This window comes from Pholis gunnellus, assembly GCF_910591455.1.
Source record: "Pholis gunnellus genome assembly, chromosome: 19".
Lineage (NCBI taxonomy): Eukaryota > Metazoa > Chordata > Actinopteri > Perciformes > Pholidae > Pholis > Pholis gunnellus.
In genome coordinates this window covers 2,971,126-2,993,315 of record NC_136546.1, presented here as the reverse complement: position 1 = coordinate 2,993,315, position 22,190 = coordinate 2,971,126, and the positions used below count along the sequence as shown (strand labels likewise).

Sequence of the window (22,190 nt, the reverse complement as noted above, 5' to 3'; positions counted from 1 at the left end):
CACTGGCAACACTGGCAACACTCACTTATGCTGAGCAGCTAGTGCATGTAGGATCCTGACTTGTATATCAGTGAGAGGAGATACAGGATTCACATTATCAGTTGGGGTGTTTCCTGGATTTTTGGCTCATTTCTCACTAAAATCACGTGACCGACAGGCCTGTTAATGACGCTACATCTGCACGTTCTCACCACACAGTCCAGTCTGCGCTCTTGCGGGTCTCCGTCCGTGTTGCTGTGCTGGGTGTCAGACTGTCCTGGACCTTCCTCCTCGGAGCCCTCTGTTCCCCGCCACAGCTCCACATGGAGCCGACCGGCCACCTGACGCACACGCAGAGCAGCAGGGTCTCAATTCTGTTCGTCACATTGGCAGTGAGCCAGCGTGTCTTTCATTCTTTTGCCTTTTCTACGGTTTAGTTTTGTTCACTAAGAAATTGTTTACTGTTCAACTTTCCAAATGTCCATGAAGATAGTCGTACTGTCGGCCTACAATTAAAAAGGCATCACAAAATTGATGATTACCACTCGCATGATTAGTAGACAGAAACAACGTTGCAACTCTATCAAGTAAAAAAATGATCTACTAAGCATCCTGGTTACAGCTTTACAAAGGGTCAATATGAGCTTGCTTAACATTTGTCACTTAACATTAAACCTGCATTAATGGAGGTTTTGTCCACTTTTAGCCCTGTTTTGGTCCCAAAGTTCTGCATTCACACCTGCGTGAACTAATCGAATTCTTGACCCACTTGGGGACAACAGGAAGACCAGAACTCTAACATTTCACACTGAACTGGATACAGTGAGGGAGGCAGCGCCCCGTTCATTCGTAATGAAAGTTTCTCTGTGGCGCATGAAGCAAAAAAAGTTTGACTTCCAAGTATAAAATTCAGACAATAACACCCTGATCTTCTAGTGATCTTCTGCATAATGGGGCCCAGAGAGCATGCGCAGTAACATTTATTTTAACCCCGCCTCCCCGCCCTCAGTCCAGCCTCGTTCATTGTTCTCATTCACATTAATGGAGGAAGGAAATAACTCTAGAAAAATGCTCTAATGGCCGAATCCAAACGTATAGGATCTAATGATTTAAAGTGTTTGTACATTTTTAAAGCCTTGACTTTGGCATTTTAGCCGTCGCCATCTTAGTATTTTTACAACCAAAGTGACACGAAAGGCTGGAGTGAAGTACAACCAAACGCTGACTAAGACATTATCATCTAAACTGTCCATGTGTGAATCATCCATGTTGAAGAACAAACTGATCCCCGGCTCCCAGTGGGCTCCTACCTCTCCCGTCTGGTTGATGATGGGCACAGCGTATTGCAGCTTGACGTCGTGGAACAGGCAGGCCAGGAAAACGTTGGCCACACCGATCAGACTGTGGTTCTCCTGTTCATCGAAGAACGGGTCGGCGCGTTTGAAATAGGACCGCATCACCTGGGTTAGAGAGAAAGAGGAAGAACGGGGAGGGACAGAATAAATAAATCACAACTAGATCTAAAGATCCATCAGGACTTTTTGGAGCAAATCTCAATTTTCTTCTCTTTAACTGAGGTAAGCATATTTGCCCATGTTTTATCTGCATATTCTTTGTTCACTGGGTTTGTTCTGTGTCCCTTCTTTTAAGCGTTTCATCAATCAGAGTTGCAAAATGGCATACACAAAAGCAAGCAGGCTAATTCTGACAGATACCAACAGACATATCTACACATACAAAACTGAATAAAACACTAAATTATACTGGAATAAATGTGTCTGAGTCTGCGCATCAAGCTGACTCATCTCTATTCACTCACAGGGTTGTCTTCATCAAAGTCCTTCAACTCCTGGTAGAGCTCCCTCATGTCCACCAGTCTGTTCTCCATCTTTTCCAGAGCCCAGATCTGCTTCCCTTTACCTTTACGGCGAACCTGGATGGCCGGCTCACTCAACACTACATCACGCTATGAAGAGGGAACAGAAAACAGCTAATTAGCCTGGCTGCTATTAGCCCCGTTTACCAGGACAGGAACAGTGTGCAGCAGCTGAGAAGGCAGCTATGAGACTTTAAAACCCTTAGTGTCTAATAGCAGCCGTTTGTACTCCTTGTTAGAGTCAAAACTCAAATCTGACACGACACAAATAGTCTAGCTGCAGTGTGATTTGCCTCCTGTCCTCACTACCCGAGGATATCACTCTCAAAGATAAACAACTCCTACAAAAAAAAACTTCTTTATAACTTGCCAGAACAGAGCAGTAACTGTAAATTAATGTATTTATCTATTAATTCATATTATCTATACATATATCTTTTTCCCTTTCACATGATATCCATCCTATGGGGACGGACGGACACACACGGACACACACACAACATAACCTTGTTCTCTTATTCTATAATGTAATATTTTCTGTATGTTAATTACCTGTAGTCACTGAAACCACTTTCTTTTTTTTACTGTTTTTATCATACTATGCAACAACTTGTTTTGGCTTCCTATACAATGACATTTCTTACTTTTTCAGAAACACTACACTATGACTTTTTCTTTGTATTTCTTAATAGTATTACATCTTTTATATTTGGAATAAAAGAAACATGCCAGAACTTGTTTGAAAATCATCACGTTTGGAAGTTTTCTTCAGCATCAAAGTCCCCCACTCGTGGATGTCTCTGCATCGATTGCAAACAGTAATAGCTAATAGCCTATTCAGCATATTTTTGAATGTTGCCATTTTGGTAAATGGACTTGTACTTGTAAAGCGCTTTATCACTACACTCAGCATTCACCCACAGCGTCAGACTCTCTGCACTACGTACAGTATGAAAATCAATAAGACATTATTAAACTTGCTTCTGAGCTGAACTTGCATGTACAACATGTCAATCAAAGAAAGTGTTTGGTGCTTTGACGTCTTGTTCCTCTGGTGGCTGTTCTGTTAATTAAATAGAGGTTTCTGTAAGTGGCTTTTTTGTGGACTTTGTCTCTCTGTTAGACTCACAGCCTACCTTCCTGTTGGCATCCAGGTTGGCAGCAGGTATCTGCAGAGTGACCAGGTACTCCGTCCTCTTGCTCAGCTCCTCGGCTATGAAGCCGGCCTCCTGTGCCAGCAGGTTGGCCCGGACTATCTGCTCCCTCAGGCGCCGCAGGCTGCGAGTCATCATTGCCTCTCTGAACCGCAAACACAGAACAAGTTTTTTCTTTTTCTTCTTTCGAAGAGCTGACTGCCAACAGGGGTCAGTAAAGGTCTCACATCCTACGCGTTTAGCTCACCTGTCCTCGCTCCAGCGCCGCACGCGCTTTTGGGGGCTGGGTGACGCCGCCGCCGCAGCAGCAGCCGCACCGCTCGGCGGGCCCGTTGGGTCCAGGAGGTGGGAGGGTTTCTCCGGGGTGAGCCTCCGGCGAAGCTGCTGCAGCTCCTGTTCGTACATCTGCCTCTGCCGCTCCAGGGCGCAGCGCTTCTCCTCCTCGTGCTGCCTCTCCAGGGTCTGTAACACCGACTGCAAAGGGTCTGAGGAGGAGCCGCCAGAGCAGGACGAGAGAAAGAGGAGGAGAGAGTGTGAGGACTTTTATAGTTTACCATCCTTTCTTAGCAAAAGAAAATTAGCTTCTATCAGAACTGTTCATCCTAAAATTAAAACTCTGTCAACCCCAAACAAGTTGGAACTGCTTCACAGGACTGCACTCACTGTTGATCCAAAAATCTAATATTAACTCATTATCTCTATTTTGTCTTCCGTCAGGGCATTGCAGGCTTAACATAACATAACATGACGAACATTGTGGAAAAGACAGATTAAAGGGTAAGTGAACTGCGTGGATCCACATCAGAATCATTTGGGGTCTAAATATTTGGATTATAGAGCACACAAGCTGTTTGGAGTAACTTCATCCTTTTGATAAAGCTGTAAAAACTGCTTAAAGAATAAAGCTATTTTAATGACCAAAAAGTACCGGGTAACAAATGTATTATTGTGTGTTTCAAGAGCCCAATATATCTTCTTCCTCTGTGCCTGTGAGCTCCATTGTTGTCCAAAACATATTAATAGCACATCAATGAGTCATGGCTGTAGATTATAGGTCTAGTTAAAGAACTATAATATTTTCTGTGACCCATTTTTAAGGATTTATATCCTCAGGAACAAATGTGCTTTGGGCTGAGAGCCAGGATACATGGCAGGGAACGGATTGTTACTTTTGGTCTTTTCCTAGAACAGTTGTTATCTTTTGGTGATTTGTGACAATGCTGACAGAACTAGAATTTGTTTTGCTGCCCACAGAGAGACATGACGTAGACATGACGTAGACAGGTGAGGAGGTCAGAATAAACACGAGGGGGACACTCTGCCTTAGAGGTCTTCACTCCCATGTCAGGTATTTTTAGATCCAAATCTAAACATTCACAGTGTTCAGCATTTATCCTGTCTGTCAGTCTGATCTGTGAACAGAGTTTAAGATGTTACAGAGGACTAGTTTACAGGACAATCCAACCAAAATAGTAGGGCTGTCCTCGAACAGAAATTCAGCTCACCGCTTAGTTGATTTAATCGACAGATATGTTAAACTGAGTTTCTCCACAAAGAAAAACAGAAAAGCACCACTTTAAACCTTGTGTTTACCAGAGATGTGCTCATATGTTTCTTGGAAATAGGTCATTCAGCAAAAAAAACAAAAAAGCATAAAAAACTACTTATCGACTAAATAAATCTTAGTCAAATAAGTCCAAAGTAATATAAAATGTCTCTATATCCTCTAAGAGAGAATTTTAACTGTGTAAAAACGCTGAGTAATGCTGAGTCACTTTATTTACCACCACTGCACCACTAAGAACATGCTCTGAGGAAGTCAGACTCACCGTTGTTGCCCATGCCTTTCATCATGACTTCGGCCTGAGCAAACTCGTAGCCGAAGCTCAGCTCACTCGACACGTCGCTGGCCGTGTCGAAGTCCGCCTCCAGCTGGTCTGTGCTCAAACACGTCTTCATCGCAGCGCGGCCCTCCTCGTCCTCACCCCCTGCGTGGACCATATGCCTCGGCAGGTTGATCCTGTGCGTGGTTAGATGTGATGTGAGACAGACGGAAAAGAGGAAGAAGTGTGATGTAGCGGAGAAAAAAGGAAGAGGCACAATGAATAGTTTGTGATCACATGTAAATAAATGCAGTCGAGACATGTTTGTGTTAGAAATTAAAATAAATAAAAAAACACCCCACGGGTACTGATTCAAAGGGACCGACCTGAAGAAGTGGTTGTTTCCCCACAGGATGCGGTCGCCGTGGTGAAGCTGCACTGGACTGGAGACTGCAGCACCATTCACACATGTTCTACAGGTGGAAAAAAAAAAGATTTAAACAACACATGAGAGAACATATGAGATGAGAAATGATGATACTGTAGTCACTGTACGGAGAATAGAACCAATACAAGTGAAAAACAGGTCATCTCAGCTGCTGGAGCTGAAAACATTTTGTTCATCAAATCTTTAAAAACGTGGCATTGAATCGGTAGTCTTCTTATTTTCTGATGGTATTTTTTCCTAGATAAAATACAGAGACAGATCCTAACCACGTACAGACTCAGTGACCACAAAGTAGAAATCCAAATAGGGAGACACTAAAAACTGAGTATGTGGTCACTGTTGGACAGGCTGAGACGGAGACGCACCTCCTCATTAAATGTAAAACAGTTACTGAAACTAATTCCACTCAGTGTTAATATTCATATTATCATTATTGTGTACTTTTGTATTTTCATGCTTTGGCAACATTGTTGTTTTTATTAAACTTTCATGCCGATAACGCCAGATTGAATTGAGTTAGTTAGTTTAGTGATTATTCCTTGATGTAAGGTATTACAATCAAAATCCTTTAGATATTTGTACAAACACTCAATGTATTGTATCATCATTAGGGCTGCAACAACGAATCGATAAAATCGATAAAAATCGATTATCAAAAGAGTTGGCAACGAATTTCATTATCGATTCGTTGTGTCGCGCGATTATTACGCCACTCAATAAGTCGCGGAGATGTTTGAGTGTTCACAGCAGCCCGGTCGCCTGAGTACCGCAGCTAGGAATAATGGAACAGGACTCCGGTTCTGTAGCTGCCGCTGACCGGCGTATAAACGTTGCCATGACAACACCGGAAGTTGATTTACGCGATTTCTATTCTTTTTAGTTTATTTCTGCAATTATAATACATTACATTTACTGCCATTTTGGGTACCTTGTGTTAAACTCGTAACCGTTTTGCCGTTGTTTTACTTATGATAGACAAGCTTTTGTTTTTGTAACATGACCATTAAACCGGAAGTTAAGCGGAGCTCAGAAAGATGAGAAATGGCGGTGAAAACAGCGAACTGTTTCTTCCCCGTCTGTTATTCTACAGCTGGTCTACCAGGCGAACATGGTAAAGTTTATTCAGTTAACTCATTAAAGTACTGTTATACTTGTAGGTGATGAGAGACAGAGTATTTGTTTCTTTGTTGTTTGTACATGAAGCTGTTTTGTTACTTCTAGTTTTCCCGGTATTCCATGAGAGAGAATCAGTAAGAAGCGTGGACTCTTTTATGACCAGTGTGGCTACAGGTTCTATTTTGTGGGTTTTTCTCTGAACTGGGGCCATGATTAAGAGGGACGGCCGGGGAAACCTCACCCGGCCCGGACACGGCAAGGATTGACAGATTGATGCTCTTTCTCCATTCTGTGGGTGGTGGTGCATGGCCATTCTTAGTTGGTGGAGCAATTTGTCTGGTTAATTCCGATAACGAACAAGACTCCAGCATGCTAACTAGTTACGCGGCCCCGTGCGGTCGGCGTCCAGCTTCTCAGAGGGACGAGTGGCGTTCAGCCGCACGAGATTGAGCAATAACAGGTCTGTGATGCCCTTAGATGTCCGGGGCTGCACGCGCGCCACACTGAGTGGATCAGCGTGTGTCTACCCTTCACCGAGAGGCGTGGGTAACCTGCTGAACCCCACTCCTGATATTAGTCCATTTATTTTTTTTAATTATTACTTTAACAGCTCAGGGATGTTTGAGCAACCTGTTTGTGCACTTTCTGAAGATCTTTTGCACTGTGAAGTCAGCTCTGTTCTTGAATAAAGGGTTGGAAATTAATGCTTTTTTGTTTTTTTATCCGATTCATCGATTAATCGAACAAATAATCGACAGATTAATCGATTATTAAAATAATCGTTAGTTGCAGCCCTAATCATCATTAAACACTTTTATGACAAACCTGGTAGCAAACAGTTACTAGTGCAATGACTCACAACAAGGGGTTGCAAAATCATTTCTGGGGTCGCCAGAAAAAAAATCAAACGACTCATTAAAAATAAAAAAGATTATTTTAAGAATAGATAAGAATCTTTTTTACATTACAAAGCCTGCACCAATGATATAATTTGCCTCAAAGACTAGATGTTATTGAGTGTTGAGAGCCTTCAGACTGAACCAAAACTGTACAGTTGCGGGGTGTAAAACCATAACAATGACCTAAAACGGGAGCCGCAGAGACTGGTGATAATTCTCAGTGGGTTAGTAAAATAAGGTGACTCCTTTCACATGGTATGTCCTTATTTGATCCACTGTTAACATAACATACCCATAAAAGCAGCTTTAAAGTAAAACTACCCAAAGACGTGATTTTAGAGCCTCTCCGTTGTCAAACAAAGTGATGGAACATGCAGCGGTGTATAGTATCTGTTAATAATATATGAGAAGGTAAAACCGGCGGTGCACAGAGAGGTCCCCTGTGAAGTCACAGATCCATCAAGCGAGGCTTGCGGCGTCGCTGATTGAGGTCGAGAGCCTACCGAGCGTTGCGGTGAGGACTGAGCACCACGCCGTCGTCCTCGCTGATGTCGATGACGCAGTGCTCCGCTTGGATGGCCATCCCGCACAGCTGGATGTCCTGAGAGTCGGCCGAGCCCACGCGCGTGTGCTCCTGTGACAACACGGAGGAGACACAGTCACTAATGTGTGTGCATTTATGAATCTGAGCAGCCCTGCGATTGTCAGGCAGTGTGTGTGTGTGTGTGTGTGTGTGTGTGTGTGTGTGTGTGTGTGTGTGTGTGTGTGTGTGTGTGTGTGTGTGTTACCTTCAGATAGTAGACCAGCAGCTCGTTGAGGGCGGGGTCAGCGTTAAGGTTGACCAGGAAACACTTGTCATCCACCACTCTGATTCCAGAGGACTGCAGGGAAATGCCCAGACTCTCCAGCTGCCTCTGACGCTCCTGCAGGGAACATATTTCATACATATTTAATACATGAATGGATCGATTGCTTATTCTATTCTTTAGCTGCTGCTTGATGTAAGAAACGTGAGGGTGAAAAGAGAAGGAGCGGAGCTGAGAATGCTGGGAAAATAACCTCCACACTGATTAAAACTTCTGTATTCTTCAACCTGGAGTGGACCCTACTTACTCATGTTTCTGTGTCTAGCTGACTGATGGGGAGAATGGGTTTTGGTCCAGCATTGAGGGAGAACGCTGCAGCTAAACGGGCTGCAATGTAGTCGCTCGGTGCAACTCCTCACAGTCAATGTAGGTCATCTGAAACCACCGACAGGCTCAGCTTGTTAATAGAAGTGTCGGACAACATTATGGAGCGAACCCTACGGAGAAATAAAAACCTTTTTCTTTCACTTCCCGTCTGTCTGTTTGCTCAGAGAAGCCTCGTAGCATCCACATTGTCAAATCATCTGGATATTGAGCGGTGACTTTAAACATCGTTTAGCTAACACTAAGCTATGCTTTCTGTTCAGCAACACAACAAACTGACAACACCAGCACTCCTCTCTCCAACTCTCCCACACATTTCCACCGTTGTCTCCCGGCAACAAGTGACATCTCGCGAGCTTTCCGAATCAGAAATTGATTTAAAATTGATCCCAGACGGGATTACATTGCAGCCCGCTTAGCGGCTGCCGTCCACAGCCTTCTCCCTCAATACTGGACCGATCTCCAGAACTGTTGTCCCCTTTAGTCACAACATGGGTAAATAAGGTCCAGGTTGAACAATACAGAAGTTACCCTTTGAACCTGAATTAAGTCACACTGAATGAACAGAAAACAAATCAATCGGCAACGACTCACATTGTAATTGTATCTCCTCCGTTTGATTAAACTTATCCGTTGCATTTGTTTGAGTGCAAGAAATTGACAGAAATGTTAATTAAGTTGTGTTTAAGTGTAACAAGAATTAGTTAAACTATTCTTTTCTATTGATACAAGGGGAGTGAATGTGTGTGTGTGTGTGTGTGTGTGTGTGTGTGTGTGTGTGTGTGTGTGTGTGTGTGTGTGTGTGTGTGTGTTTGTGTGTGTGTGTGTGTTACCTGTGCAATCGCCTCAGTCTTGGTGAGTTTATCCTCCCAGGTGACTGTCATCTCTTGGATCAGTTTCTCAGACTCCTCCAGCCTGTCCTTGAGATCGGGGGCCTTCATAGACTGAGAGGGACAGAAGCAGCATCAACACTCCACAAATTGACCGTGTCGTTTGCTCAAAATTCTAAATACTCGGGCGGGCCGAAGCAATCCGAACCTCGGCCTCCGTGAGCTGCTCCCTCAGTTTCTCCACTTCCTCCCGGAGCTCTCGGATGATCCTAGCGTTGGGGTCCTCGTTGACGACGGCGTGGTTGACGATGCTCTTGGCCCTGTCGGCGTAGCGCAGGGTGGACAGCGTCTCGTCGTAGTTGTCCGCGGAGGGGCTGATGGTGGCGACCATGGCCGTGCGGCTGTTCCCTCCCAGGCTGTCCTGCAGGTAAAAACAATTTCAAACCTTTGAGTGCACAAAAAAACCTTAAACATAGCAAAATAAACAAAGTCCACCGCTTTAGCCAGGAGGAAGAATTACTAAATGTGTGAAAAGCAAATGATTCATGGTCGTGCTGTGTTTATTCAAGTTTTAGAAAGCTACATTTAACACAATTACAATTTTGAAAGGAGCCAAATGAAAGACTCGTTTAAAACCCCCACATTAAAGACTCAAAGCTGGCAAAAGGAGCACTTTTCCAACTGAGCAGAGCTAATGAAAATAATCAGCAGAGCCTTGAAACTCTACGGGCAAAACAACAAAAAGCACACTAGAAAATGAATCACTCAGGGACTTTAAAGTCCAGTTTAAGGAAATGCACCCTGTCGTGTATTGAAGTTGGTATGAAGGTTTCTCTGTGTACCTTGAGCAGCCAGGTGAGCACAGAGTCTCTGTAGGGAACAAACTTGCTCTTGTACTTCCCTGCTCCCTGGTCAGCCAAGGCAGAGATAACTAAACCCAGAGTACTGAGGGACCTGGAGGGAGGGACACAGTGAGGGGGGGGGGATATTTAGTGGGCAGAATGGCACAGAGAGGAACAAAAAGACAAAAAATCATCAAAGAAATCTTGGCCTCGGTGCAGTATAAATAGACGCAAATTTAAAAACACAATCCCAGCCAGCAATCCGCTTTGAGGAATACAGCCCGGTCGCTTCATGGAAGAAGGATCTGGATCAGCGAGGGTTACAAGTCGTGTGATATATCTATTTTCTGTTGACTCACTTATTGATGTTGCTCCCTTCTTTCAGACGTTCCCCCGCCGCTCCGGTCTTCGCCGCCCGCTCGCTGCCGGCCAGATCCACCAGACTCAGCTTGCTCACCTTCTCTCCGCTCGTCTGGAGCGGACACGCGGCAGCACAAAGGAATGAACATGACGTTAAACTTTGTTTCTAAAAGCCCTTTATCTTAAAACAGCCGAGAAGCTTCACTCAAGGCCAGTTGCAAATCTGGAGATTTAAAAGGTGACGTTAAAAGGATAGTTTGTATGAGGTACTTCTCCACAGTCAGTGTATTACTACAGTGGATAGAGTTTAGAGAAAAAAAACAGGAATACCAGCACGGGACCAAACTAATGTACTGCTGTGGGCGTATTTTAGACACCTAAAAGAATCGATATCAGTTTAAGTGAACGCTATATTTAATATTTTCACTACTCAGACAGCCCTTTCTAACAGGCAAGTGAAGCTGTTTTCTATGCGCTCTTTCAAGCCTCTTTGCTGCTTGTCTCAGTTTTCTGTCGTAGCTAATTGAATGTCTCAGGGTCCACGCGGTTGTTTGGACATAAAAAACAAGTTTCCCTGTTTCCTGGGCTTCTGAAAACATGTGACGGCAACATTCTGAATCATCACATGCACGATTATAATAGAGGGTGTCAAAAGACATTGCACACGAGAGGATTGTTCTGATCCTGTTCTGTATCACTAGTTGATGCTGAGCGAGTGTGTGTGTGTGTGTGTGTGTGTGTGTGTGTGTGTGTGTGTGTGTGTGTGTGTGTGTGTGTGTGTGTGTGTGTGTGTGTGTGTGTGTGTGTGTGTGTGTGCCGGTGTCGTACCTCAGACTTTAGGTCTGTGAGTGTGTGTGTGAGGATGATGTTGAACACAGCGTGGGATCTGCTGCTCTCTTCATTCATATTCGTGGCTGCCACCGTGCGAGATTTATTTCCCTCCGACATCAGGGACTCTATGTCCTGTCAGAGACACAAACACACACGTCTGTTGTCTGTGCCTGGACTTTATGAAATAACTGGTTACCCCGGGCAACACAATGTGATGAAAGCAAAATGAAATCAGAGCGGACACTCGACATCGTTCATAAAGTACCTTGTAGCAGGCCACAGCCAGGCGAGACAGGCCGTCAACATAAGGCCCCAGGACTTTGTGCTCTCTCACCCTCAGCGCTTGTCGATTTCTACAGAGAAGAGACGGTTACTAATCCTTTATCCTTCAGACCTAACCATCATCCATTTGTAAATATTAGGAAATCCTCCCTTGTCAACAAACAAATGAAACAGTACAACCAACCAGTCTTAAAGGGACAGTTCACCCCAAAATAAAAATAAATACATATTTTACTAGATGGCACTCAACTTGTGGTTTGAAAAACTCAGCAGCATTTTCTTATTCTAATAATAAACACCCGGTTACTTGAGATCAGTGTTAATAAAAACTATGACTGTGTACGTCAACAACCTTTTTTTCCCACGACTAAGACGAGACGGTCACGAGGCTAAAATGTAGCTTGAAAAATAACCAAAGTCTCTTTTTTTCCGTCACCTTCCACCGTCTCCTCTCTCCATCACTCTCTTTGCATCTCACATGGTAGATCGGCTCTCATAGCGAGCTCAGTGGGTGTGACTGAATCACTAACGAGCAGGAGGACTGAGGGTCACCCAATCATTCAACCTGCTTTTCCATCACATGACGGGAAGATAAAATCATACGGGAAATAGGTTTAACTAAAAAAGACAAAATTGGTTTTGGCCAGACTAGATGGAATTTGAAATGTTCAATATAATAATAATTCCTCCATGAAACTGCTCTCAACAAGGTCTGTGGATTATCTTGAGTCACCGGGTCATGATTTCTAGAAAGAGACATCTCTACGGCCAAAATCTCCAAAACTAGGCAACTCACACCAAAACAATGTAGGCTGATAAACAGCTCTACATGAAAGAAGACAAATATGTAGTTTTGACTTTGGTGTGAACTGTCCCTTTAAGATCAAGACTAAGAGCCATTTGATATGTTAAGATAGAACAGTATCAGACTGAAATATGACGGCTCGTATGACATTCCACAGTTTACAGCATAGACTCACAAATCTACTGGTATTTCCTTAAAGAATATTTCCTAAGAAGAATATGTAATGTATGTGACTCCCTGTTTTGAAGTCAGCTAGAACAAACGGTTCCTCACCCTTTGGGGTCGAGCAGGTCTCGGACCTTCTCGTTGTAAATCTCCATGAAGGAGACCTCCACGGTGAAGCACTCTCCCTCCCGGGCCTCCCGCACGGTCCTGCTGAACAGGGTGCTGCAGAGCCGAGGGATCAGACCGGGCTGCTCCGCCGAGCCCATCATGGTGTACGACTTCCCAGAGCCTGGAGTTTACAAATCCAGACATCAAGCGGGAAAAAGAACCAAGCAACGTCAAAGAGGAAAATAGGAGGGAAGGAGGAAATAGAATCCGATTCAGTGTTTCGTCTGTAAACAGTGCAATGAATAGAGCTCCATAGGGCCCATTTAACAACAGTTTAAAATATATATTAAAAAAGGAAACATTAATGTACATGCTTCTCTGTCAAGACATGACAGATCTCAGTGATTTGGAGTTGTGGAAGCAAGTAAGAGATAATAAAAAGGCTTAATGATAAAGTAATCTGGAGAGCAGTGCTAATGATTCTGGAAGAAATCAACACGATTAAACAGATGTACCAGCTCCAGGATGAGATTAAGAAATGCGTGTCTGAGAGGCAGAGATTCTGATGAGTTAGCGTCACAAAATGAGACACACTCGAATAAAAAGCAAATGAAGTGGCTTTTTGAGACTATGAAAATGTGATGACAGTAAATCCAAAGTCAGAGAAAGACCCCATGAACAAAGAAGTTCCCATGAAGTTTATGGATATAAAGATAGAGATTCTGTCATAGACCCACGAGCCAACGGCAGACTTGTATTAATATTAACGAGGGCCCCTAAGTCTGATGGTAGCAGGTTTGAAGTGAATTACCCGTCTGTCCGTAAGCAAAGATGCAGGCGTTGTAGCCCATGAAGGCGTTGTCCAGCAGACTCTCCCCAAGGCACTGGAACACCACGTCCTGACCTGCAGACAGCACAAAACACACTGGAAGATCTGCAACAGAACCTCTACTTTCAACGCTTAGCAACAAAGCATACAAGGGAAAAAGAAGAGGCATGGTGGGCATTTTGTTCACATCCAATACATCCGACACAGGCCGGTGAATTAATGCCCCCCGCATTGTTAAGAAACTCCCTGGCAACGGTTTAGTTTGACCCCTTTACAATACGCAGGACTAATCTAGAGGTCAACACCAGAACGGTCCCTTTCTTCGACTCTATAAATAGTTCAGAAAAGATGAGGAAACATTCTGTCAGGAGATAAGTTTAACAAGTGAGTCACCAAGCAGCGGAGTTACGCTCAAGCTAAAAACAGAACCAAAAAGGTCAAAAAGGCTGATGTGAACTGACCTGCAAACTTGTCTTTCTGAGATTCATCTATCGACCAGAAGCAGTGGTCATAGGCAAACACCTGAGGAGAACACACGCATTCAGAACAACTCATGCATGGATAGCGGGCAGAATGAGCATTCAGTCACCTAATGTCTACAGTGAAAAGAAGACATTTGTGCAAAGAAAAATATAAAATATAAACTTATTCATCATGAGTTTAGTTTAAAACTCACCTTTGGCTGATTTCTAAAGGGCAACAGAGAGAAGAAAAAAACTATTTCAGTTGACAATCGGTGCTTGAATAAAACATGAACAAACTACTTTAAGTCTCATTGTCAGTCTCCCCCAGGCTTGTGGATACCAGAGGAGATACCTCGCCGGCAAGAGCATGTGAAAAATACTTCTGACATGGCAACACCTTCAACACACAACACACAGTCATCTGACATTCTGGGTCCTGGTAAGAGGCACTTTTTAACATTCAAAGTCAGCTGAGTCCACATTAGACACAGTCACACCTGGGAGCTGCCCAGGTAGTCGTAGTTAAACGAAGGGTATGCGCCTCTTCTTCCTCTTTCCCACCAACATCTTCCCAGCCGGTCTGGGGAGTCTTGGACCATCGACCCTTTGCTCACAAGACTGCTTCTCTAACCTGCAGGCCAGAGGTTCCCACTTGGGTCAGCAGCTAATTTTAGTTGGTTGTTTGATGCCTCTGGGAAAATAAACTTAAAAAAGGTATTATAATGTCTACTTTTCAGATTCATCGCTATCTTTTTTCCAAATAGTTACCTGCCTCTAGTTATTCTCTTATAATTCATTGAAATGAAGCAATTGGAGAGGAGAAAAGCTGTTTACCACTCTGCAGAGGCAGCACGTCCTGAGGGCTGCGATGAGGCAGCACTTTTCATGGATAATGAATAACTACAATCACCAACTCGTCATGTTGCAGTTTACATCCACGTTTCTCCAAAATGTCGATGTAAACTCACTGCATCATTTTATCCTATTGGACATTTGTGTGAAATGGTCATAATAAGCATAGGAATTCTCAAGCTATGGCCAACACCGTGTTTTTTAGTGAGGTCACAGTGAACTTTGTTCACCAAAACCTAAACCAGTTCATCCTTGAGTTTGTGCACATTTTGAAGAAATTCCCTCCAGGTGTTCCACGAGAGTGGACCGGACGGATGATCTAGCTGAAAAACGGCAACAAATAAAAAGGCTAACAAATGCAAAGAAACACCTGTTCTTAGCTGCATGGATGCGTTACCAAGTGGGCCCTCTCAGGCAGAGGGGTGAAGTGGCCCTTAAGCCAGATGAATGAAGGGACATTTGTTGTTGAAAAGGCAAAGAGTGAAGATATCATGATCGTGTTTTCCCCTTAAATACTAACCACTGGATGAGTGCTAACTCATTCAAATGAACGACATGTCCATGCTGTGACCTGCTCCGTGTTAACAGATGCATTCTGTAGAGAAAAGTACAGCGGACAACACTGCAGTGCAGGAAACAGCAGAGCAAGCAAATACCGCAAAACCTGACACGACCCCCGAGTAAGAAGGGAGAGTTTCAAGAACACAAAGTCAAAGGTGTTTTAATGGTGGCGAAGATTAAATATCTGTCAAGGTTGACTAATCCTCTTTGGCTCATTGTGAATCAAGTGGAGAATGTGACGCAGCACTAAAGAACCTCAGAGGCTTCCAGGGTCCCCGAGACAACAGGCTCTCCGTTCTTACCGGAGCACTTTCAAAACACAGGCGCTGCGTTTTAGTGCAGAAAAACAATAGATCCGCATTGCGTCAGTCAGCAAACACATCACCACATTCCAGCAAGCAAACGTCAAATTTAATTACCAAACATGCTCCGGTGCAGCTTCATGGTGTTCTCCATCAGCAATGAAGCATTCATAACACCAGCACGAGTCACTCCGTGTCCGTAAAAATAGGATTCTTATACTTGTAACTGGTGTTTAAAGCAGCTATGATCAAAAACTCTATATTTACAACAGATCACGTGAGTACTTGTATGTGGAAAGGGTCCCTTCTGGTGATGAGCCAGGTGGCAACCTCTGGTCATGTAAAGGGAAGAGAATGTGCAAGTGTCTTAAACTGGCGTTCTCTCTAATGGCCATCCTACAAGTTGACATTGTATTCGTGATTCGTGTATTCGAAGATTTTAAGCCCCCTTTTGAAGTGTGCTACCATACATATCTCAAAAACACACAGTATTCACTCAGGCAGAAATATCAATTTGGGGTAAAAAAAAAGAAAAAGAAAGCCTGTAAATTAAGCCATGGCCACACACACTGGGGGCTGTAAAGAAACAAGGCCTCCCTATGCGAGACTTGGCTGGGCCATGAAAGAGCAACACTGAGTCCTGTCCTCTCCTGGGCTGGCAAGGACATTCCTGAGATAACTGGCAGAGCCTCGCAGCTCCCGGGAGTCACTGAAGGAGAGGGAGGAGGGTCAGCAAGTCTAGGACCAACAACATACAGGCCTTAGGGCTTTGATAATGCTATTGGGTGGATTCGGTACATATTACAAATTCTGCACATCGACAATCTGGAGGATATATAAAACAAGAAACATTTGTGATGCCATAAACGGATACAAAAAACTCTTCAAAGTGGGGCTCTTATCGCAGTAAAGCTCAGATAAGAAAGGCTCTCAGTTGGTGTTTTACTTTCTAAACATTATTCTGCAGGCGCTGATAAATATTCCTGCTACAGTTCAAGGTCTGTTTACAACATATGCAGTAAACTATGGTTTTACAGGCCTGCTGAATAATGATGGGTTCTAAAGTTTGTGCTTTATTAATCTCTACCATCTTGAGGGTCTGACAAGCCCCCGCTGTATCCCCGCCTGGTTGCATCTACCCAGGGTGCCGTTACATATTAACACCCCCTGAGGCTCATGCGGCAGTTCAGTTAAACCTGTCAGGCAGTGAGCTGACTAAGCAAAACCTTGTTGGAATTGGCTGGCGAGTGACTCCAACTCCCCCCCCGACAAAAAACAAAGCTTTTCTGTAAAACAGGCCGTGCTCATAATAGAATACAATCGACTGGGAAACTAATCAGGAATGCTTCGATGCAGAAACCGATGTGATCCAGTTCAAAATACTTGCTTACTTGCTGCACCGAGCCTGTTAAACCTGTTCACGTTGAGCCCCAAAGGGGAAGCATACCGCCGCTGAAGCATGTCAGGGCAGAAGAGACACAGGTACACACACACTCACACACGCACACACAAAGCATAACTATGGAATATGAGACATTCTCTTTCTACAAAGGGGAAGATTCATACTCTCCGTTACTGGGGGGGATTGCCCTGAGGCATTTTTGCTGAACAAGGTAACGTGAGAAGGGGGACCAGAACCTCCAGAGAGCATCTACCTGCGCTGCTCTGACTCACGGCGAGGAGGAAAGACGTTGGCTGTTGACTCTTTGTCAACAGCTAACACTGTGCCCCGTGGCACATTCTTTAATTTAACACAATGAGTGCAAATTTTGCACCCACAACATCTGACATCTGATGCATTACACAGATGAAAGCTGTGATATTGTAATATTAAACCAAAGACAAACCTTCCAGACTGGATGCATACATTCTAATGTAACATCTGAGATCTTAAATGTTGTTCTACTTTGTTCTTATTCCTTTTAAATCGTGGCTTGGCTACCTGAGCAGGATTGAGCTGGAACAGACACGCCCTTTGTAAAGAGAGGAATGATTCAGGAAGGACACAGAGGGAGAAGGAAGAATGGAAGGAGTAATAGAGGGAGGATGGGTGGGGTGAGGTTTGGAGCCGAGCTTCTTTAAGCAACTGGGTGCTAACTTGACGGGCTGGTTACAGACTCTCTAAACTCTCTGGCAGCAATCCTGAGGGAACGAAACTAGTGGAACCCATATACTGTAATTACTGTATGTTTATACTCTTGAATGAGGCGAAACAGCTGCTACGCTCACATGTCAACAGATCCATCTGAGCACTTTCTATCAGCTTCTGTGATACGGTTGAAAGCTCCTGAAAAAAAGCTAGTAGGTGGACCCTGATTTGGTATTATTTTGTTCAAAATAATGGCATAAAGAAAGCTTCCAGTAGAAACATCCAATACTATTTTTAGTCCCAAGGCAGGACCAAAAAGTCTGGAGACAAGTCCCAAGTCAAGACCAACAAGTCCCAAGTCAAGACCAACAAGTCCTGAGTCAAGTCCCAAGTCAAGACCAACAAGTCCCGAGTCAAGTACCCAGTCAAGACCAAAAAGTCCAGAGTCAAGTCCCCGCTCAAGACCAACAAGTCCTAAGTCAAGACCAACAAGTCCCTAGTCAAATCCCAAGTCAAGACCAACAAGTCCCGAGTCAAGTCCCCGCTCAAGACCAACAAGTCCCCCAGTCAAGTCCCAAGTCAAGACCAACAAGTCCCAAGTCAAGACCAACAAGTCCCAAGTCAAGACCAACAAGTCCTGAGTCAAGACCAAAAAGTCCCGAGTCAAGTCCCCGCTCAAGACCAACAAGTCCAGAGTCAAGTCCCCGCTCAAGACCAACAAGTCCCCCAGTCAAGTCCCCGCTCAAGACCAACCAGTCCCCCAGTGAAGTCCCAAGTCAAGACCAAATAGTCCCAAGTCAAGACCAACAAGTCCCAAGTCAAGACCAACAAGTCCCATGTCAAGACCAACAAGACCCCAGTCAAGTCCCAACTCAAGACCAACAAGTCCTGAGTCAAGTCCCCAGTCAATACCAACAAGTCCAAGTCAAGTCCTGAGTCAAGACCAAAAAGTCCCGAGTCAAGTCCCCGCTCAAGACCAACAAGTCCCCCAGTCAAGTCCCCGCTCAAGACCAACAAGTCCCCCAGTCAAGTCCCAAGTCAAGACCAACAAGTCCCCAGTCAAGTCCCCAGTCAAGACCAACAAGTCCCGAGTCAAGTCCCCAGTCAAGACCAACAAGTCCCGAGTCAAGCCCCCAGTCAAGACCAACAAGTCCCGAGTCAAGTCCCCAGTTAAGACTAATAAGTCCTAAACTTTTGTTGGTGTCTAAAACAAGTTGAAGTGATTATACGCTCCTCACCAGAAGAAGTTTCATTATTTTGTTAAGTCCGGTCTTCAGTCATCAGATTTATGACTTGAATCTGACTTGAGTCCAAGTTATGTGACTCAAGCCACAAACGCTTCTGTAACAATCAAAAAATGTCACGAGTAAGAGACAAAGCCAAATAACTGCTAAATAACCCAGCTTTCAACAGTTGAATGGTTTTGCATTAAACTGATGGTAACGTGTGTGTGACACTGCGGCTTACCGGGGGTCTCCTTTGCTAACGTTGGTGATGGCCGGATTCAGGACTGTCTGGTTCCCCTCCATCTCCACCACACATTTGGTCTTTAGGTCTTTTTCTGGATCGAAACAGAAGTCAATGGAGGAAAAAAGTTGTATTGTCAATGATAACAGTAAACATATTTTCCCTGCAGTACAAACAGAACCAGACTGTTGACAAGTAAATAGGCCAACAAGAAAAAAGTGAACTGTACAGTGTGCTAAGTCGCTTTTGCAAAAGGGCTGTCCAATCACCAAAATGTACTGTTTGAACAGTTTAAAGACCGTGTACTGAATTAACTGGTGATTCTGACTTTCTGTAGTAGTCACTGACACAACAGCCATCACAGGATAACAGGTCCTCGTGATCGTAACACAAACAGCACAACGTGGAGAGGCAGGAAATTGTTTTATTGTTGGTGATTCATCCCAGGACTTGCCTGTGCAAACACTAAAACCACTTTACTACTCCAAGAGCAGATAGTAAGGAAAAGCAGAGTCAGGGCTACTCTTCCTCATTCCTACCTACTGTATAAGGTTTTAAAAGGCGGATAAACTTCCTGTCAGAGCAGGATTTGGTGCACGTGTGTTGTAAGATGTTCCATTATTACACATAAAGGGCCAGTGTGTAGCATTTAGCGGGTATATTGGCAGAAATGGAATGTAATATGAATAAGTATGTTTTATTTAGTTTATAATTCCCTAAAAATAGGAATCGTGTTTTTGTTGCCTTTGAATGAGCCTTTAATATATTTACATACAAAGCGGGTTCTCTTTGCGGAGCCAGCCGCCATGTTTCTACAGTAGCCCAGATCGGACAAACCGGCTCTAAGTTGTGGCATTTGCGTTTTTTGCTTCGGCCACAGGAGGCAACCTCCGGTTCTGAAGAGTGAAGCCGCATAAGTGTCTTAAAAACTTGCATCTCTCTTCTGACCAGCAGGGAGCGACTCCTCCGGTTGCAAAAATAAGTCTGATTGAATGGAAGTCTATGAGAAAATGACTCTACTTCTCACTTGATTTATTCCCTCAGTAAACATTGGGAACATGAGTTTATGGTCTCAATCTCTTCTTCAATACAGCATGATGTTCATATAAAATGATGGTTCATTTTAGAGTAATTTCAGTAAAGCAGAGTATGCTTTAGGGCGGGGCTACCGTGTGAGTGACAGGTCACTACCCTATCAGAGCCGTATACGGTGTCTCCACGTCACATCTCCATCGTCCAAATATGGACACTTCCGTTCACCGGTTGCAAAAAAGCCAAGATGGTGACGGCCGTAATCCAAGATAGCGAAAGCCAAAACGCTGAATCTGAGGCTTCAAAACGACCTCACGATGATACGTCCACTTCTTATATACAGTCTACGGTCGGCCAGCGTAGTTCTCAGTGTGCTGCCTTCTGCGACCTTATCACTAGATGCCGTCAAACTCTACACACTGCACCTTTAATTAGGCATATTTGTAGTTTTAAAAGCTTTTGCAGAAACTCACTTGGAAAAGAGATTTATTACATGAAATGAAAAGGAAAGTTAAAGGATGCAGCTGCTGTTCAGCAACACAAAACGTTTGTCAGCTGGCCTGTCAGTCCTCAGCACTGAACACAACACTGTACACGGTGCCCTTTGTGTCAGGATGTGATGTCACTGTTCCTTCCATATTTCTTTCCATTTCTACTCTCACAGCACTGCAGCCAGAACTCTTTTCCACAAGAGGGGCAGAATGGAGCTTTTCAGAGCCCGACCTGGAGAACCAAGCTGTGTAACACATAGGAATGAAACCTCTAAAATAATCCTGGCTTCACAAACCAAAACAGCCCTTTTGGAGCTGGGCATCGTTGTTAAAAATAACTGTTTGTCCCGTGAAAAACAGACTAATAAGTGGCCGTACGGTCCAACTCCTACCTGATAAAAGTGTTTCTCTGACATGTTACTCACCTCTCCTGTTCATTGGTCGCACACGAACAGCGACCTTTACATTGGAGTCGTTCAGGCTGTTGTCATCCATGATGCCACCTGACTTGTATATATATATGAATGGACACAAGAGATACAAGTTACACTCTGTATGTAGAGTTAATTCAAACTAAATCTGAACATACACATAGGCCTGAACACAGCTCGTCATTGCGCCAGATACGAACATCTATAAATAAACCCAATAAACTAGTAACTCCTGCTACTTGTAACACTATTATTACTTAAAGCCAACTCCAAGCAGCTTGTAAAAACGAACAAGAAGAGATAACAAGCTAAAGTACAAAGTGTATTTAAAAGAGAAGTGAACAAACCGTGTGGAAAAGAGTGCGCAGTAGTTTCGCTGTCCGACTCTCGCAGGCACCTTGAAGAACACCCAGCAGCTAGCCCGGGACGCTAACGAGAGCTGGAGAACAGCACACATAGAGAGAAGGGTCAAATGCTTTCATAATGACCGCCGATACATGTAACCGTAACCCCAGTACAGTGTACTATGACACCCTGGTTTCAATGTGTACGTCTAAAACAACACTCACGACAGTACGCTGTTCATTCCCTCGGCTCCTCCACCTGTTGCATTTCCTGAAACTTCCTCCGGAGATCAGTCAAGCCATGTCAACTCTCAGCTAAAGGGATTTGCTGTGAGACTTAGTGAGCTTCCCAGGTTCCCCAGTCGCGCTCTGCTATGCACGCGCTCGCACGGTTGGGTTGAGAGGGTTTTCAGCGCCACAGTGTGGCTCCACGTGCATTACAAGTCTGTGCTTTTCGTTATTTATCCAAAACACGTGAAGACATGATAAGAACAAATATTCTCAGTCAATGCTAATTAACCCGATACAACACAGTGGTAAAACCGTTGCACTGTTTTAGCCTCGGAACCTTTTAAAACCTTTAAAAAACAGCAGTTACTTTCGTTGAGAGGCGTGTTTTT

The 22,190-nt window shown here is 44.1% G+C and overlaps 1 protein-coding gene across 6 annotated transcripts in view; it reads right to left on the bottom strand.

Moving 5' to 3' along the window:
- LOC306711415 (kinesin-like protein KIF13B) overlaps positions 1 to 21,900 on the bottom strand; it is a 35,739-nt gene extending 13,839 nt beyond the window's left edge. For 4 of the 6 annotated variants that reach the window (XM_079180356.1, XM_079180358.1, XM_079180359.1 and 1 more), the window contains exons 1-23: positions 21,796 to 21,900; positions 21,574 to 21,665; positions 21,221 to 21,302; positions 19,273 to 19,366; positions 14,214 to 14,226; positions 13,999 to 14,059; positions 13,520 to 13,612; positions 12,709 to 12,889; positions 11,614 to 11,701; positions 11,346 to 11,480; positions 10,517 to 10,629; positions 10,158 to 10,269; positions 9,524 to 9,736; positions 9,319 to 9,429; positions 8,084 to 8,218; positions 7,799 to 7,929; positions 5,219 to 5,305; positions 4,839 to 5,029; positions 3,257 to 3,494; positions 2,992 to 3,154; positions 1,799 to 1,945; positions 1,290 to 1,439; positions 192 to 320 (exon numbers count right to left, since the gene is read on the bottom strand). In XM_079180356.1, coding sequence (XP_079036482.1) covers positions 192 to 320; positions 1,290 to 1,439; positions 1,799 to 1,945; positions 2,992 to 3,154; positions 3,257 to 3,494; positions 4,839 to 5,029; positions 5,219 to 5,305; positions 7,799 to 7,929; positions 8,084 to 8,218; positions 9,319 to 9,429; positions 9,524 to 9,736; positions 10,158 to 10,269; positions 10,517 to 10,629; positions 11,346 to 11,480; positions 11,614 to 11,701; positions 12,709 to 12,889; positions 13,520 to 13,612; positions 13,999 to 14,059; positions 14,214 to 14,226; positions 19,273 to 19,366; positions 21,221 to 21,290 — 2,655 coding nt within the window. In that variant the 5' untranslated portion in view covers positions 21,291 to 21,302; positions 21,574 to 21,665; positions 21,796 to 21,900. Of the gene's footprint in view, positions 1 to 191; positions 321 to 1,289; positions 1,440 to 1,798; positions 1,946 to 2,991; positions 3,155 to 3,256; positions 3,495 to 4,838; positions 5,030 to 5,218; positions 5,306 to 7,798; positions 7,930 to 8,083; positions 8,219 to 9,318; positions 9,430 to 9,523; positions 9,737 to 10,157; positions 10,270 to 10,516; positions 10,630 to 11,345; positions 11,481 to 11,613; positions 11,702 to 12,708; positions 12,890 to 13,519; positions 13,613 to 13,998; positions 14,060 to 14,213; positions 14,227 to 19,272; positions 19,367 to 21,220; positions 21,303 to 21,573; positions 21,666 to 21,795 lie in introns of those variants that run through there. The other 2 variants (XM_079180357.1, XM_079180361.1) reach the window with 2 other exon arrangements.
- Positions 21,901 to 22,190: the final 290 nt, after the last annotated feature.